General features: G+C 39.5%; 1 protein-coding gene across 2 annotated transcripts; it reads left to right on the forward strand.

The window, feature by feature from the left end:
- The first annotated feature begins 785 nt into the window (after positions 1-785).
- On the forward strand, positions 786-12,173 carry LOC110565779 (protein NipSnap homolog 3A-like). Of its 2 annotated transcripts, XR_009590701.1 has the most exons (7): positions 786-1,176; positions 6,743-6,953; positions 8,626-8,784; positions 9,740-9,889; positions 11,435-11,521; positions 11,609-11,783; positions 12,074-12,173. XR_009590701.1 is itself a non-coding variant. In XM_060379910.1 (6 exons), exons 1-6 carry the CDS (start codon positions 1,117-1,119, stop codon positions 11,683-11,685), a joined length of 744 nt encoding a protein of 247 aa, XP_060235893.1. In that variant the 5' UTR covers positions 786-1,116; the 3' UTR covers positions 11,686-12,173. The 2 variants fall into 2 exon arrangements, 1 of the variants encoding a protein (XP_060235893.1); XM_060379910.1 differs by having other exon boundaries at positions 11,609-12,173.
- Positions 12,174-17,198: the final 5,025 nt, after the last annotated feature.

Below are 17,198 nucleotides of genomic sequence, written 5' to 3' on the forward strand. Positions count from 1 at the left end.
TGGGAAAGTGCCCGAAGCATAAAAGAATAAGCATTAATTGAATAAGTAAGTACACTGTTAACTCAAGGCTAAAAAGACAGTCTAAGTGACAGATTTTAATCAAATAGATGCTGTCTTTACATAAATGACACTTTGTTTACATTTGCTGGCTTACAAAATAATGCCTTTTTTAAAAAAGGCTATATTCTTCCAAAATTATTAATTTTTAAGACCTCACTCATCTAACCCTAACCCTTTCCAGAAGGCACCCCAATAAAACCGTATCTGATAACTCCTATAATTCTTCCCAGTCTCTAACGATATAAGGACTGTTACTTTAATGTAACTATTAGCAAGAAATCATAAACTATAATGTAGTTTAATGCAGTGATTATTTTAAATGCCAAAGACGCCTGAAGGCTGTGAAGTTTTTCTAAATTCTCGTTTTTCTAGTATATGGACATTATTTGTAAATAGAAAACTACAAAACACCAGAGTACACCTAAGAGAGACATTACCATAGGGGGGGAAACAGTTTTAACGTGTTAGATGAAGTTCTTCTGGGCGCCAACAATCAAAGAAGGAAAACCTAAGAAGGCAGCGGTTTAAGTAGCATAGAACAATTTACTTTTGACCTCCTTGCGTATGATTGCAAAGGTTTCCTTTCAGGCCTGTCACCCATCTTTATTCCAAGCCTCCTAGGCTATGCAGGGGTCAGCAGAGTGCTCTGTGCTAAAGGTGAAGGCTCCTGGTCAGTACCACACCATCACTCCACCTCGAGATTTTTAAAGCACCCACGTACACCCACGCATCGCCCCACGTTTTAGTGTTAGTGCCCGGGGGCGGGAGAGGAAACGTGGCGACCCAGGACGTGGAACTGCACGGAGCTCGGGGTTCTGCTCATTGCAACATCACCTCTGACGTCCCGGCCAGAACCTCGTAGAACAAAGGCCTAGCAAAGGGTCGGAGTTGACCCCACAGACCGCACAGGTCCGCTCGCGGCCGGGAGAGTCTGAGGCGCGCCGCCAACCCAGGCCGGCCCAGCACAGACGTAACCGAGCGGGCGCGCGCACCAGGAAGCGGGAGAGCGCGAGTCCCAGCCCCAGGCGGGCCTCCCTGCGCGCTCCGGGCTCCGCCATGCTCGCCCTCCGAAGCGGCCTGCGGAGGGCGCTGGCCCGGCGGGCTCTGGCGCCTCAGGTAGGAAGTGGGCGGAGCCTGTGGGGCGCGCGAGTACTGCGCAGGCGCTCAGGTGAGCCTTGCCGCCAATGGTGGGTCTCGCTTCCCCGGCACCTGCGAGCGGTGGCGAGGTAACCCTGCCCAGGAGCTCCCATCAGTTAGGGCGGGACTGCACACCGTGCAGCCCTTGCTGTTGAGCACAGGCTTAGCCAGGGAATAAACCCACTTATTTTCTGGTCGGGACTTTTACCTACCCAAGTAGTGGAAAAGGAATGAGGTTGAACTAGTCTAGAAGCAAGGAAACATTGAGGAAGTAACCAATGGCTGTTCACCCAGCCTTGTCCGTGCAACGTCACCAATTGTTTCCTTACAGTATTTCGCTGTACTTAGTTTTCTTGACTTTGGTTTTTCTTTTTTAAGACCAACATTCTCTTTTAATGAGTCAGTGCTGGCAAGATCAGGTCTTAAGTTGGACATTGTGAAGCACACGATTTTTCCCTAACGTAATTCAGATTCTGCATCAGAAATCTGGAAAAGCATCTCTATCTAGTCACATACCTCCTTCTCACTGAAGGTTACCTCCTGTATATTTTGCCCCAGATATAATAAAAGTTTGTGCCTTTGACAATTATTTCAGTTTTTAAATGCACACTCACTCATTGAATCAACCTATAAAGTATTGTGAATGTCATTGACTCATTTGGCTCACCTTCTGATGTTTTAGTCATTTTTATAGATAATAGTCCCATTAGTATGTTTTTTATTTAAAGGCACATAAAAAGTACATCAAATGCACATTTTTGTAGAAGGTTTACTGATTTGAACAGTATGGTGTGTTGGGAATGAAGAAAAGAAAGTCATTCGAAGTACTACCATTTCGTTTTCAGACCCCATTTAATCATAGGGAGAAATTAAGCTCAAGGTCCCAGGCCCTACGGAAACTGGGACTTCCCAATAGCCTAACAGTTTCTGTGGTAAGGAAACAGTTGTCTGAGTCCAAACATCTCAGGAACTTCTCCATCTTGCTGGCAGGGTCAAAAGTTCATGTTTCCAGGCCCAGGAACCTACTCTTATCCTGATTAATGGAAATTCCCTTTCTCTAACCCTTAAGTCAAAATATGATTGGACAATACTACAGCCCACTCTGATCCCCCTTTCACTATGGTTTCATCCTTTACATATGCAATACAGCTTTCCCTCCAGGGTGCCCTAGCTGGCCACCTCCCTGCCCACTAAGAAAATAAAGCTTTCATTTTTAAGCTTTCATCTCTAAAGTGAGTTTTCTCAGCTTCCTCCCCAAACTCAACATGATGGGTAGAGCCCCCATAGATTCATGTGTTTGAATGCTTATCCCATAGGGAGTGGCCTTATTTGAGTAGGTGTGGCCTTGTTGGAGGCAGTGTGTCACTGTGGAGGTGAGTGTTGAGGTCTTATATATGCTCGAGCCATGCCCAGTGTGGCACTCAGTCTCCTTCTGCTGCCTGTGGATGAACATATAGAACTCTCAGCTCTTTCTCCAGCATCATGTCTGCTGGGCACTGCCATAATAGTAATGGACCAGAACTCTGAAACTGTAGTCCAGCCACAATTAAACGATTTTTTTGTAAGAGTTACCATGGGCACAGTGTGTCTTCACAGCAATAAAACCCTAACTAAGGCAGAAGTTGATACCAGGGGTGGAGTATCACTGTGATAAGCCTGGCCATGTTTTTGAAGGAATGTGGATTTTGGGACTATAGATTAGAAAAGCAGTTGAATGCTTTAAGTGAAGCTTAATGAGCCACCCTAGTAGGAACATGGAAGACAGTGGTTCTGAGGGTGATTTGAAGAGTGGGGGCCTGGCTCAAAAGGTTCCAGAGAAGAATGTTAATATGTGGCCTAGAAACCGTTCTTGTTATATTTTTGGCAAAGAATTTGGTTGCTTTTTGCTCTTGTTAGAAAGGTTTACCTGAGGCTAAAGTGAAGAGTTTTGGATTAATTACATTGGAAAAGAAAATCTTAGAATAGCCTAATATGCACTGTGTCTGTGGTGATGTACACTGTGTAATATTCACTCTTATGAAGAGCATTTTGCTGAAGAGGAGCAAGCTGAGCAAGGAAAAATACACAATGTGTGATTCAAGGAGAAAGGGGAAACCAGGAAGTAAAATGGCACTAAATTCTGTGTTCAAGGAGATAAATAGATTAAGGATATTAAATAGAATAAAAGGAGTGGAAACTACAATGCAAGATCCTACTCAGCTAAGCTTCCATCTTGTGAGAAGGAATTAAAAAACAATTTAGGTCTAGGCATGGTGGTACATGACTTTAATCCCAGCACTCAGGAGACAGACGCATGCAGATCTTTGAGTTCAAGACCAGCCTGATCTTCAGAGCAAGTTCCAGGACAGCCAAACTTAGGCAGTGAAGGAATCATAGAAAGCAGAAAGTTGAAGGTGTGATTAAATGAAAGGCCGTGTTCCAGCCCCAGTATGCCACAGCTTGCATGCTTAGAAAGTTTTCTTGGCAGCTTCAGTCATCTGGGTCTGGCTTAAGAGTCAAGACTAAAGGAAAGAGCTTATGGAATCTTCCTCCACAACTAAGGAAAGTCACTGAGGCCAGGGGTATGACAGGGGTTTCCTTGCATGGAGGACTAGAAAGGCCGTTGTTTGAAGCTGTGAATATGAAGTCAATATTTCCTTGGAGACCCCAGATGTTAGAAATGCCAGCTGCTGAGGAGAGCTGCTAAATGGGACTATAATCAACCCAAGAGAAAGAAATGTGTTGCAGTCAACAAATCGGAAAGGAGTTTGAGATCTGAAAAACGTTTTGACATCAGACATGAAGATGCAGAGTTTGGAGTATGCCCAGCTGGTGTTCGGTCTTGCTTTGGTCCAGTGTTTCATCACTATGCTCCATTCCCTATGTTCTAGAATGATGATGTATATCCTGTGCCAATATATGTTGGAATTATGTGATCCATTTTTTATTTTTATTTTATAGAGGATTATAATTAAAATATTGCATGAATCTCAGAGGAGACTTTGAACTTTGGACTTTTAAACATTGTTGAGACTGTGATAGACAGTGGGGAAATGCATTTTACATTGTTACAGCTACAAGTGAGTGAAATGTGGTGGTTTGAATAGGTAAGGCCTTCATAGAGTCATGTGTTTGAATGCTTGACCCATAGGAAGTGGCTTTATTGGAGTAGGTATGGAGTAGGAAGTTTGTCACTGTGGAGATGAGCTTTAAGGTCTTTTATATGCTCAAGCTCTGCCCACTATGGCTCCCAATCTCCTTCTGCTGCCTGTGAATCAAGATATAGAACTCTCTGCTCCTTCCCCAGCATCATGTCTGCCTGGACACTGCCATGCTTCCTGCCATGATGACAAAGGACTAAACCTCTGAAACTGTAAGCCAGCCCCAATTAAATGTTTTCTTTATGAGTTGCCACAGTCATGGTATCTCTTCATAACAATAAAACCCTAAGACAAGCAGTAAGAATATAGTTCAGAGTCAATGGAATGGAATGAACTAAAGGGAGAAAATTATATTAAACTTTAAATAAGGTAGTGTTTTATGAGCAAAAAAACTTATCAAGAAGAAAAAGATTGTTTTTTTTTTCTATTCAGACTAAGTTGTCAATGTATGCAGTGATCTTTCCACACTTTTATATGCATCTGACCTGCTTTAATAAATGTCTGTGGTATTATTAGCTTCATGAAATGTGTGCATGATAATCCAATTTGAAAATAAGATGAGGTTTTATAGTACGGTGTCATATAATGTGTGCATATGTACAGATACATACACAACGTAATTTCTAACAGAGTATTTCCTAGGGAAAGTGCTCTCAGAATAAAAACTAGAAGCTTACACAGTAACTACTTAAAAAACAAAGATCCTTGAGAGGCATTTCTTCCACATTGGCACAACTGAATGCACTAAAGCCCATCTTCAATTTATGTTTCTCATTAGAAACTAATAGTGATCCAGGCAATTCTGGCAATGATTTTTTTTTAGCATCCATGGTCTATTACAGTAGTTGTCAACCTGTGGGTCATGACCCCTTTGGGGTCACATATCAGATATCCTGTAAATCAGACACTTGCATTACAATTCATAAAAGTAGCAAAATTGCAGTTATGAAGTAGCAACAAAATAACTTGATGGTCAGGGGTCACCACAAGATCACAGCATTACAGGATCATATTACAGGATCGCAGCATTAGGAAGGTTGATAAGCACTGATCTATTACCAAATTTTGTAAAGCAGTTGGATAGAGATAGCATCCTAATGTACTGCGTACATTCCACTTCTATATCTGCTGAATGTAGGAACAATTCTTCAAACTGAACAGCAATTTCGGGTATGGTAGTGCATGCCTTTAATCCCAGTACTCCGGAGGCAGAGGCAGGCAGATATCTGCGAGTTCAAGGGCAGGCTGCTCTACAGAGTTCCAGGATAGCCAGGACAGTTAACGAGAAACCCTGTCTCGAAAACCAAAACAAAATGAATTTTTTTTCTTTTAGTAAATATGTTTATTGTATATGTATGCCCAAAGATAGACAGTCTACAGAGTTCTGTCAGGTATGTAACTGGAGTCACATACACCGTAAATTAAAAGAATATAATGGAAAACAATTTATGTGAATCTGGCCAGGCAGTGGTGGCACATGCCTTTAATCCCAGCACTTGGGAGGTAGAAGCAGGTAGATCTCTTTGAGTTCTAGGTCAGCCTGGTCTACAAAGTTACTTCCAGGACAGCCAGGGCTACACAGAGAGACCCTGTCTTGGAAAAAAAAAATATGCGAATCCTAACTGAATCTCTGGCACAGGAGCATCTCAGAGATAGCACTGACTCTGGGGCAACTTTCCATGAAAAGGAGGCTTAACCTCTGCCGTGCAGACTGTCAAAGCAAATGCTGAGCCTGATGGCCAACTGACGGGCAGAGTGAATGGAATTTTATGTAAGAAGTGGGAAATAGAAGAGCTGGAGAGGACAGGAACTCCACAAGGAGAGCAACAGAACAAGAAAATTTGAACACAGGGAACTTCCCAGAGACTCATACTCCAACCAAGGACTATTCATGGAGATAACCTAGAACCCTGACAATGCAGCCACTTCTGATGAGTGGCTGATCAGAAAGGAGAGGAGGACCTCCCCTATCAGTGGACTTGGGGAGGGGCATGCATGCAGAAAGGGGGGGAGGGTGGGACTGGGAAGGGAGGAGGGAGGGGCTTATGGGGGGATAAGAAATGAATAAAGTGTAATTAATAAAAGTTAAATTAAAAAAAGAAGTTAAAAAGCAAAAAAGAAAGAGAGAGAGAAAGAAAGAAAGAAAGAAAGAAAGAAAGAAAGAAAGAAAGAAAGAAAGAAAGAAGAAAGAAAGAAAGAAAAGGAGGCTTAAGGAAATCCCACACGTTTAACAGTAGTTATCATTGAATCCACTAAAACACATCAGTGGAGAGTTGGAAGGAGGAATGGAAATAGGGGTTATGATTCCACTATTGTGCCCCTTGTTAACTGAGCCAGATTTGGATTTAAGGTAACACAAATTCTCCCTTCCCCCAAATATTGAGATTTGATTTCTCTTTCCTCAGATGTGCTCATCTTTTGCTACTGGCCATAAACCAAAGGATGGAGAATTCTATGAGTTTTGTACTTGCTATCTGAAACCCTCAAAGATGGAAGAGTTCGTGCAAAATTTTAAGAACAACGTTCATCTTCGGACGGCTTATTCTGAATTGGTCGGATATTGGATAGTAGAATTCGGAGGCAGAATAAACACAGTGTTCCATATTTGGAAGTATGGTATGAGTCACCTGGCTGAAATGCTCAGTAGAGGGTAGAGATTCTGGTACTATGTGAGGCTTAGATGGATCTACACTAGTAGATACGGGTCAAGGAGAGCGCTTCTTGAAGCATGCAGAATTAAAAAGCAAATGCGGGACCTTCTTCTCGGCCCACATTTTATAACCCTTTCCCAAAATCTAGCATTATAACTGGGGAAATGAGTTCTCATCCATCAGTTCATCAAACGTTTAGACTGCCATTCAAAAACTCACAGTTACTTATTGGAAAACTGATTTAATGCAAAATCTGAAACTGTTCACAAAAGCCCAAGTAGGTTAGATCACAGAATGGAAGAGGCTTCTGATGTTGATGGTTATCAGCATCTTAGTGGAAGCGGTTTCTACGTTGAGGATTTTGAGAAAATGGAGGTTGAGAGGGAGAGGATGGTGGGATTTGACCTTCCCTCAGCCCTAGGGCTTGTCAATTCCATTGCATTTAGATACAATTTTCAGTTAATTTCCATATCCCAGAGTATTAAGAAATTCACTGCCACGCTACTTTCAGAATTTAAAGAATTTTACTTTTAATACTATGAAGCATCCTTTTCATACTGAAGCTGCACTGCCTTGGAAAAGAACAACGTATAAAATTATTCAGGATGCTTCTTAGTTTTAAAAGTCTAATCTTAACAGCTGGCATCAGGACTTGAGGAAGCTCAGCAAACTCTTAATAGTTAATTACTTTTAGTGTTTGATCGTCCATGTTCAATTGATGTTCACAAAATTTGTTAATGAGAAAAGATTTATTCTGTGGATGGAGGGTATGCATTGGGTTTTGTTTTGTTTTGTTTCCATTTGAAAGAAGAAAACACCAATAATACAACTTACTCTTTAGAAGTGGTTCATGTTAAACCGCGGCCCATAGAGAAAAGTAATTAAGTCCTAATTTACCTCGCTTTAGGCTCTAAAGCAGGTGTTATTTCTTAGTCCTCGCATAAACTATATAAATATTTCACCTTAGTGTCCTGTGGTCTTTACAATAAGTATACTAGGCCCAGGCATTGTTAAATATATCTACCTGTTTCAGTAACTTAGAAAGCGGAGAAATGAGTGCTGGGGAGAAAGAATGGGTAGTAAGAGCATTGTCACTATTCCCTTGAAAGCTATTTGTTCAAAGGAAATAATATTGAGTACTTTCAAATTTCAATTATTCAAGATATAGCTTGACCACCTACCATCACTACCGAAGTAAAATTCATCTTTCAGCTGACAATGTCAGTTAGATGCCTCCCTTAAGTAACAATAGTCCACACGTAAGTGTTAAACACTGCTGTAAGCCTTTCTCAGCTATTAATCATCACCGCAAACCTGGAAGTTGATAGTATGTCATTTACCATGTCACAGACTGAGAAACAAAGCCCAGAAACCGGCAGTAACTTAACTCCTGCACACAGCTACCTTTAACGCTTAGAACCTGTGAAGCTGGTTCAGTGAGATTGCAATGTTGTTTCCATTTCTTTTACCCTGAAGACCAGGAGCAGCTGGGTATAGGTGTGATGTTTCTTCAGGAGGCTGTTCCCAGTCCACTGCATGTGTTCTTGTGTGCTCCAGAAGAATGATCAATGATTTGGGTATAATCCAAAGAAGCCCAGTTGATTTTTAAAACTTTCCTCCATTCTTTTCTACCATAGATGATTTTGCTCATCGAACTGAAGTTTACAAAGCCTTGGCCAAAGATAAGGAATGGCAAGAACGGTTCCTCAATCCAAATTTGAACTTCATCAATAAACAAGAGAGTGAAATTGCCTACCTGTTACCATGGTCCAAATTAGAAATGCCTCCAAAGGAAGGTGAGTCTGTCTCACCACTTAATTTTCATGACTGAAATGGTACATATTTTAAGTTTAATATCCTTTGGGACTATGGTAGACTCCCTTTAATATGTGGACGTAAGTGGTTATTGAGATAAAACAAAGTGTGGTTCTTTGTTTTATCCTTTATTTATTTACTTAATTGTTTTTTGGTTGCTCCAGAAAGGGTTTCTCTGGGTAGCCCTGGCTGTCCTGGGACTCGTTCTATAGACCAGGCTGGCTGACCAGCTTTCTTTATCCTTAAGAAGTAAGGATTAATGAAGAATTCTTTGCACTTGAGGGTTTCTGGCTATGTAAATCTTATCTATGTTACAGAAACTGTCACATGGTCGGTAAAGGTTGAAATCTGCATGTGAGAGCCAGGGACTATGTATGGGGCAGTGAGGGATCATTAAGGAGATTCTGTCATTGTTTTAAAACAATATTAATATTTAAATATAACTATTTATACATAATATAAATATATTATAATAAATATATTGAACACGTATCTATAAATTACACTTAATATTAAATTTTAAATTACTGTCAATATTTTTTTCTACAAAAATGGCCATTTGAAGGTATTGAGTAAGTGAAATTGCCCAAGCTTCTTGACATGGATGTTGTGAACTGAACTGAGGGTCCCCTCCAAGAGGAGTATATGCTCTTACTACAGACCCATCTCTCCAGCCCCCACCGGCTACCACTTTTTGTCATCTGTATATTTAAGCTTAGTAGTAGAAATAAGTTTAAACATGGACAAGAGATTTATAAGCATAAAATTAATGGAAAATAATGCAAATGTAATTACTGCACCTGTGTGAATGTCCATATATGTGCAATCCTTCCAATGTGAATATGTTGAGCAGGCTTCTATTGAAACCAAGTGAATACGAGTATGGATAGAAATTCCTTGAGATCATCTTTAAATTTGTCTTTTTCCATAATCTAGGATTCTATGAGCTGTCTACTTTTCTGATGAAACCTGGTGGCCCAGCTTTATGGGGTGGTGCCTTTGAAAGGGCAATAAATGCCCATGCGAATCTAGGCTACAATAAAGTAATTGGTGTGTTCCATGCAGAATATGGATTACTCAACAAAGGTACAGCTGTGCATTTCTTTTTAAATTTTCATGTATGTTGGTGACTTATTTATTTACTAAGATCTGTATTTTCTCTGACACATAAAAGAAACATTTTAACAGCACAAGAGCCTCAAGAAATAATTTATTCCTTTTATAATCTTTGTATTCCTCTAAACACATTATTATCAGTACTAGGGGTAGAACCTAGGACCTTATGCATGGAAGGTAAGTGCTCTACTACTGAGCTTTATCCCCTGCCCTAATTAGGCTTCTATTGCTATGATAAAACACCATGACCAAAAGCATCCTGGAAGTAAGAATTTATTCCAGCTTATACCTCCAGTTAATAGTTCGCCATGAACAAAATTGAGGGCAGGAACTCGAGGCAGGAACTGAAACAGAAGATTGTTATTTGTTCGCTCCCCATGGCTTGCTGGGTTTTCTTTCTTATACTAGCCAGGAGTGACACCATCCCCAGTAGGCTGATCTTTTCCACACCAATCATTAATCAAGAAAAATGCTCCGTAGGCGTGCCTACAGGCCAATCTGATGGAGCACATTTTCTCAGCTGAGGTTCTCTCTTCTCAGATGTCTCCAGCTTTGTGTCAACAAAAAACTAACAAAATTGACCCATTGTCAACTTGACATATAAACACAGCATGATAATAAACTTTCCTTTCTTGCTTGTCCCCAAGCTATACTGTTAACATTATCACAGTATAAAACATAGTATAACTTTAAAAGTCACACAATCTTTAAAAACTTAATCTCTTCAAAATAACCAAAGTCTCTTAACTGCAGGTGCTTGTAAAAGCAAAAATTAAGATTTTTTTTTCTTGTTCCAAGATTGAAGAACCAGGGCACAGTATCAATTAAATTCCAAGCAAATTCAAAATTCAACAGTGTAAAAAGTTGAGCACCTGACATTTGAGACTCATGGATCTTCTGGGCTCCTAAGGGCCTTTGATGCTCCATTTCTCTAGTTTTGCCAACCTCAGCACACACAACTTACCTCCTTGGCCTACTCTGCTTCTCAGCTGCCACTGTCCTTGGCAGTCATCCCATGATCCTGGCATCTTCAATATGCTGAAGCCTCTGATGCAGCTGAAGCTGCAGCCTCACCAATGGCCTCTCCTGGACTCTCTTCAGGAACCCCAGCCACACTATACAGTGCCAGGTCTCAACTGCTCTCCATGACCCCTGTATGCCTCCAAAACCAGCACCACCTGGGTGACCCTTATACACTCATTACCAAGTTCTGCTGCCAGCATTAGATGCAAAAGTAAAATAAAATATAGTAGGAAGTCATCCATCTTGGATCTTGAGTTCCTTTAGCTATCTTACCTTACTCCCCTTCTCAAGGCTGTTTCATTTCTTCATCTATAAAACCAGTGTGACCAGTTAATCTATAATTTTCTTTTCCAAGTCTGTGCCTCCTCTGAAATCTCATCACTGAAATAACATCACTTTTTAACTAAAATAATTGGGCTTTTCTACTTAATTTCTCTGTATTTATGTGCAAATGAAACAGTTTTTTGTTTTTTGTTTTTTTAATTTCTGCAGTCCTTGTTCTGTGGTGGAATGAGAGTGCAGACAGTCGCACAGCTGGGAGACATCGGTCTCATGAGGATCCCATGGTTGTGGCTGCTGGTGAGCTGTTTCATTAGGCATGAGTTATTTTTAGGACAAATTTGATTCATCGTATGACTTTATATGTTTAATGAAATGTCTTTTCAGTCCGGGAAAGTGTCAACTACCTAGATATTCAGCAGACTATGTTCCTGACTCCTCTGTCGTTTTCACCATTGAAATAGTCTCCCACCTACTGTTTTAGTACCTGATGTGAGTTGTGTCAGCAGATGGGGCTTCAATTCTCTCAAGAGAATCATTTCTATTTTTGTTTGAGGAAATGGTAAGTTGATTTACTATGTCCCTTGCATTTTTAAAGCTCATCTAGGTCCCTTTTATTAAGTGCATCTCTGCATGGGAAGTAGAGTTCATCTTGCCACTGCCACTTCATTAGCTGTCAGACATTAAAAATAATTAATTTTAAAATAATGTCATTTGGTCATAAAATCTTTGAAGACTCTTTGGTTTATAAGCTTGAAATGACCTTTATTACTAATATCTACTTTATTCTGACCTTCTGTAATAAAGATACTTGGTCATTATATCAAGATCTTTGTTTTTCATTTGTTTCAGAATATGTCTTCTGTAGAACACCCCTTTGTTCAGATGAGACCACATTTCCAAGCTTGTGACTATATTTTAAAATTGTTAATAAATATATGAACTTTTAAAATCTTGTCTGTTTGCCTGAGATGTTTCTTGCTCTAGTAGTTTATTTCACGATGTCAAATAGGATTCATGAAAATATTGTTTAATGTCTTTCATATGAAAAACTGTATAATCACCTATGTTGTCTGTATTAATCACCAGTCACTCACTTAGAAAATAATAGATTTGCATAGTAAAAGTTTTGACAAGTCAGGTTTATATGCTGAAATATTATTTATAATTTTGACTGATTTATCTTGATTTTTATCCTATTTAACAAAGATGCTTGAGGTCATTTTAGACATAGAACCATTTGCTCTATTAAAATTTACCTATATAATCTGATGCCTTTTACTAGGTTTTATATTTTCATCATCTTTAGAATTGATATAATGCAGAGAAAGGAATAATTTATCATCCTTATGAAAATAGGCCTACATTAAGGAAATATTATGATACTTGTTATTGTTTGGACCTAGAATAATGTCCCTCCCCCAATCTCATCATTTGAAGCTTTCAAGGGTGGTGCTAGAAAGTTTAAGAGAAAGGGCCTAAATGAGGAAAATACGTCTCTGGTTATGGGCCCTTCAAAGGCATATTAGAACCATAGCTGCTTCCTCCATCTGTTTCCTGGCTGCCACAAAATAAGCATCTTTCTTCCACCATAATGCACTACCTTGTGACAGTCCAAAAAGCAACTGTGCTAAGCTACCACACCCTAACACCCCTAAGAAAATAAAGCAAGATAAGCCCTCTAAGGTTATTGTTCCCAGACATTTTGTCATAGTCAGGAGAGCAGGATCATTTCATCATAACTACAAGCACGCGTTTATCCCTCACCATTTGGAAGGGATTGACCTGAGTCTCACTTTTGGAGATAGCAGCCCACCCCCCAAACCCAGGCAAGGAGGACAAGGCAGTGTCTTGGTTTTGTTTCTGTTGTACTGGCAGGTATGTGAGGCACTCTTTACACTTCAGTTTCTGTGTGGAAGAGATCCATGATGGTGTGAGGAGCTAAGGTCATGGTACACTCCTCCTCTCCAACCATGTAGGTCATGTGTCTGCAAAAGAAGAGCATAGTAGGGTCACCTAGTAGGGCCTGTACTGACCTAATGCGTCAGAATCATTTGGAAAAGATGAACACAGCCTCATTTGTTTGTCTTTATTTTGGTCTTCAGTTTGTTTGCTTTTTTTTAAAGGCTCTTGTTGTGCAAGCTAGTCTAGCCTAGAACTCCCTGTGTAGCTAATGATTTCCTCAAGCTCCTATCCTCCTGCCCTTACTTCTGTGTCAACTTAACACAATCTATAGTCATCTGAGAGGAGCGATGTCGACTGAGAAAGTGCTTTTATAAGATCTCACTGTAGGTAAGTCTGTAGGGCATTTTCTCCATTAGTAAGTAAGGGGGAAGGCCCAGTCCGTTATAGGTGGGGCCACCCTTTGGCTGGTGGCCCTGAATTCTATAAGAAAGCAGGCTGAGCAAGCCATGGGCAGCAAGCCAGCACCGGTCCGTGGTCTATACCTCAGTTCCTGCCTCCAGGTTCCTAACCTGTTTGAGTTCCTGTCCTACTTCCTTCAGTGATGAACTATGATGTGAAAGTGTAAGCCAAATAAACCCTTCCCTTCCCTTCCCAAGTTACTTTTCCTGGTGTTTCATCACAGTGATAGTAACCCTAACTAGGACAGCTTCCTAAATGTTGGGATTAAAGGCCTGTACCATCATATTTGGCTTTCATTTGGATGTCTGATTGCATAATAGTCCATAAGCTATAGCATTGTTTTATAGATAAAAATGATTTTTTTAACGTTCCTAAAGATTGAACTCTCCTCAGTCTAATCACAACCAGCATCCAACATACAAAAATACAAACGATATTCATTGATCTATATGTCAGATACTACATATGTGAAAGACCATGGTTAATAAGACGAATTCTACCTGCTTTCATGTAGTCAGTATTCCTGAAGAATTACATAAGGCATACAGTTAAATAGCATAACCTTGGCTAAAAATAGGTCAAAATAAGGAGGGCAGTGAGTGGGGTGACAAGGGTCCAGTTTAGCTAGAGATAATCTCTCTGAGATGATTCTTTATCCAAAGCTTGAACAATGAGAAAGATGAAGTCAGGAAGACTTAGAGAAAAAGAATACTGAAAGAAAGGTGCAAAGCAAAGTTCTCAGAAAAAAAATGAATTTAAATACCCAACAACCAACAGAGAGGTAGCAGGCAGGAATGCAGTGAGCTAATAAAAGGGAAAGTGAAGTGAAGAAAGGGAAATAGGAGCCAGCTCACATAGAACTGGTAAGGATCTTGTATTTTCTGCTCAATGTTCTGAAAATTCCTGTGGCGTGTAGTAAAACATACATTGTTTTAATTTTTTTTAATGTATTACTAACTGTGTTGTGGGGGAGGGAGTTGTGTATGTGTGTACATGCAGGTGACTGCAAGTACCAATGGAAGCCAGAAGAGGGCACTGGGCCTCTCAGAATGAGGCACAGGTGATTGTGAGCTATCTGATATGGATGTTGAAAACTGAACTCAGGTCCTCTGTAAGAACAGCATGTGCTCTTAACCACTGAGCTATTTCTCCAGCCTCTAAATCTTAATTTTCTAAAGAAATAAACATCTATAATGATTTTTTTTCTGAAGATATTAGGTCCTCTAAATGTTTCCTCCTTCAGATTCTTATTAGGTTACTGTATTAGATTTTTCAAAATGAAGTGATTCAAAAGGCAAATAAGAGCAGCAGCAGAGATACTAATCCAGGAACTTCAGAGAGTAAACAATAACCCCAAGTCAGCATGACCCAGAATGGTGGGTCCTGACATTCTTTGCCTTGCAGACTAAGAAAGACCATACTAGGCCCAGTTTAGCATAAAAGAAGGCTGAGATAACAAAGTTTGGGCCAGGAGCCAGATATAAATCCTGTTTCTAATTCTACTACAAGTTATCCATGTGATATCACTTACCCCTCTAGCCTTGGTTTTCTTATTTATAATTTACGGATGAGAACATATTCAGATCCCACACTCATGGAAGCCACCTTCACAGCAATGGCTATAAGCAGAGGCAACAGCAACCATTGTCTCCCATGATCAATTCAGCAAGTGTGGGTATAATATCCTTGTGGAATGTAAACAATTTACCCTTTGTTCATTCAAATGCTGATTTCTATCTGGTTTCATTGTGATGTTTATTTTAAGCATCACCTGTCTCAAGTTTGTGTAAACATGCCACCATTTGTTCTCTGTATTGTCAATAAACAACCAGCCAATGCTGAGCAATGGAGAGACTAGGGTGGGACACCCTGGTCTAAAGGGGAGGAGAAGTTGGCAAGTAGGGGAGTCAGAGAACAGAAATTGAGAGAGGACTTGGAACCACAAAGAGAGAAGAACCAGACCTAAGATATGACTAAAAGCAAGTAAAATGTGAGAAATATGAATGGGAGGAAACTATGCAGGCTTGGAAGTTTAGGATGGAGTAACTATTGCCCAACATTCTGCTCTAAGTTAATTAAATAATTTCCAGTCTCTGTGTGGTGATTTGGGTACACAGCTGGTTTAGGAATAACTACTGTTTAACTAAAAGATAAATCAATGATAAATATTAATAACCAACAACAAGAATGGATAATTGTCTAAATACTATTTGAAACTCCTCAAACTTCCTACTTATTTCCTCTCAAAATAGTGATGCATAAATACTTAACAAGTAAACCAAAGGCCTTTCACTGTGTTGATGATAAACGTGTCCCCTAAAGACTTGGCTATTTAACTGATGCACTTAATTCTAGTATTCTATAATATCAGTGTAGAAATGTATTAAGTGAATAATAACAATTTTGTTAGTTGTGGACTACATAGAACATAAGAATCTGTAGACTACACCGTCTAATGAAAATCTCAACAATGCTTTTCTTAGAAGATCCATCATTAAATGACACATGGATATAATTCCCTATAATTCTATAGGGAAATAAAGTAATAAAATTATCTCATTTTATTATCACCATCACCTTAAATATCTATCATTTTTACAAATCAAGACAAAATAACTTGAATATAAAGTTACATAACTACTAAGATTCAAAAGCAAAATTTAAATCTCAGAATGCATGCTTTAAAAGAATGTTTCTTCATATTACTCATACATTCTGCAGAGAAGACTTTCTGCAGACTCTATGAATTTTGTAAGGAAAATAATCTCCCTTCTTTGGGGGCGGGGGTTCAAGACAGGGTTTCTCTGTGTAGCCTTGGCTGTCCTGAACTCACTTTGTAGAACAGGCTGGCCTTAAATTCACAGAGATCCTCCTCCCTCTGCCTCCTGAGTGCTGGGATTAAAGGCTTGCGCCACCACGCCCAGCAATAATCTCCCTTCTATTCAAGTGAATTAGCAAACAGGAATTGATTTGTGGGCAAAAATACAATTAGTCTGTTCTGTTGGCTAATTATTTTCTAATCCCCCTGACTATCTTGGCTTACCCATTTGAAAAAAGAAAAAAAAAGTCAGCTTTTCATATGTCACGTACACCTGGAATAACATCTCTCAATAATAACATCTCATCTTTAAACTTGTGGAAGTTTAAAGAGAAAGCTCAATTCACGATTAGTACTCGTAATAACAATTGTTCATTTTTATTCTTGTAATAACCCTGCATTGTTGATAGCATAAAATAGAACATCTCACCCCCACATACAAACTATTGCTGTGTGCATTGCCAGCCCTTCACTCAGCATAGTCCTCTGCCCTTCTGACTCCCTGAACATGTGTGCATTATACAAGAAGCCAACACTGAAGGACACTGTTCACTTAAGTATTTCTGTTATCACCATGTTTCTCCCTCCAGCATCTTTAGTAACTCTTCAAATCAATACGAAAAACAATAACTGAAAACTGAACAAATGTAATAAACAGGACCTTAAAAAATAAAAATGGCATAGCTTATAAATTTCTGAAAATAGCCAATTCACAAGAAATTATAAAAATAAAGTATAAGCTGAGATACTTTAATAAACTGAGGCAAACAGTAAAATTATAGAAAAATAGAAAAA

This window comes from Meriones unguiculatus, chromosome 3, assembly GCF_030254825.1.
Source record: "Meriones unguiculatus strain TT.TT164.6M chromosome 3, Bangor_MerUng_6.1, whole genome shotgun sequence".
In the NCBI taxonomy this organism is placed as follows: Eukaryota; Metazoa; Chordata; class Mammalia; order Rodentia; family Muridae; genus Meriones; species Meriones unguiculatus.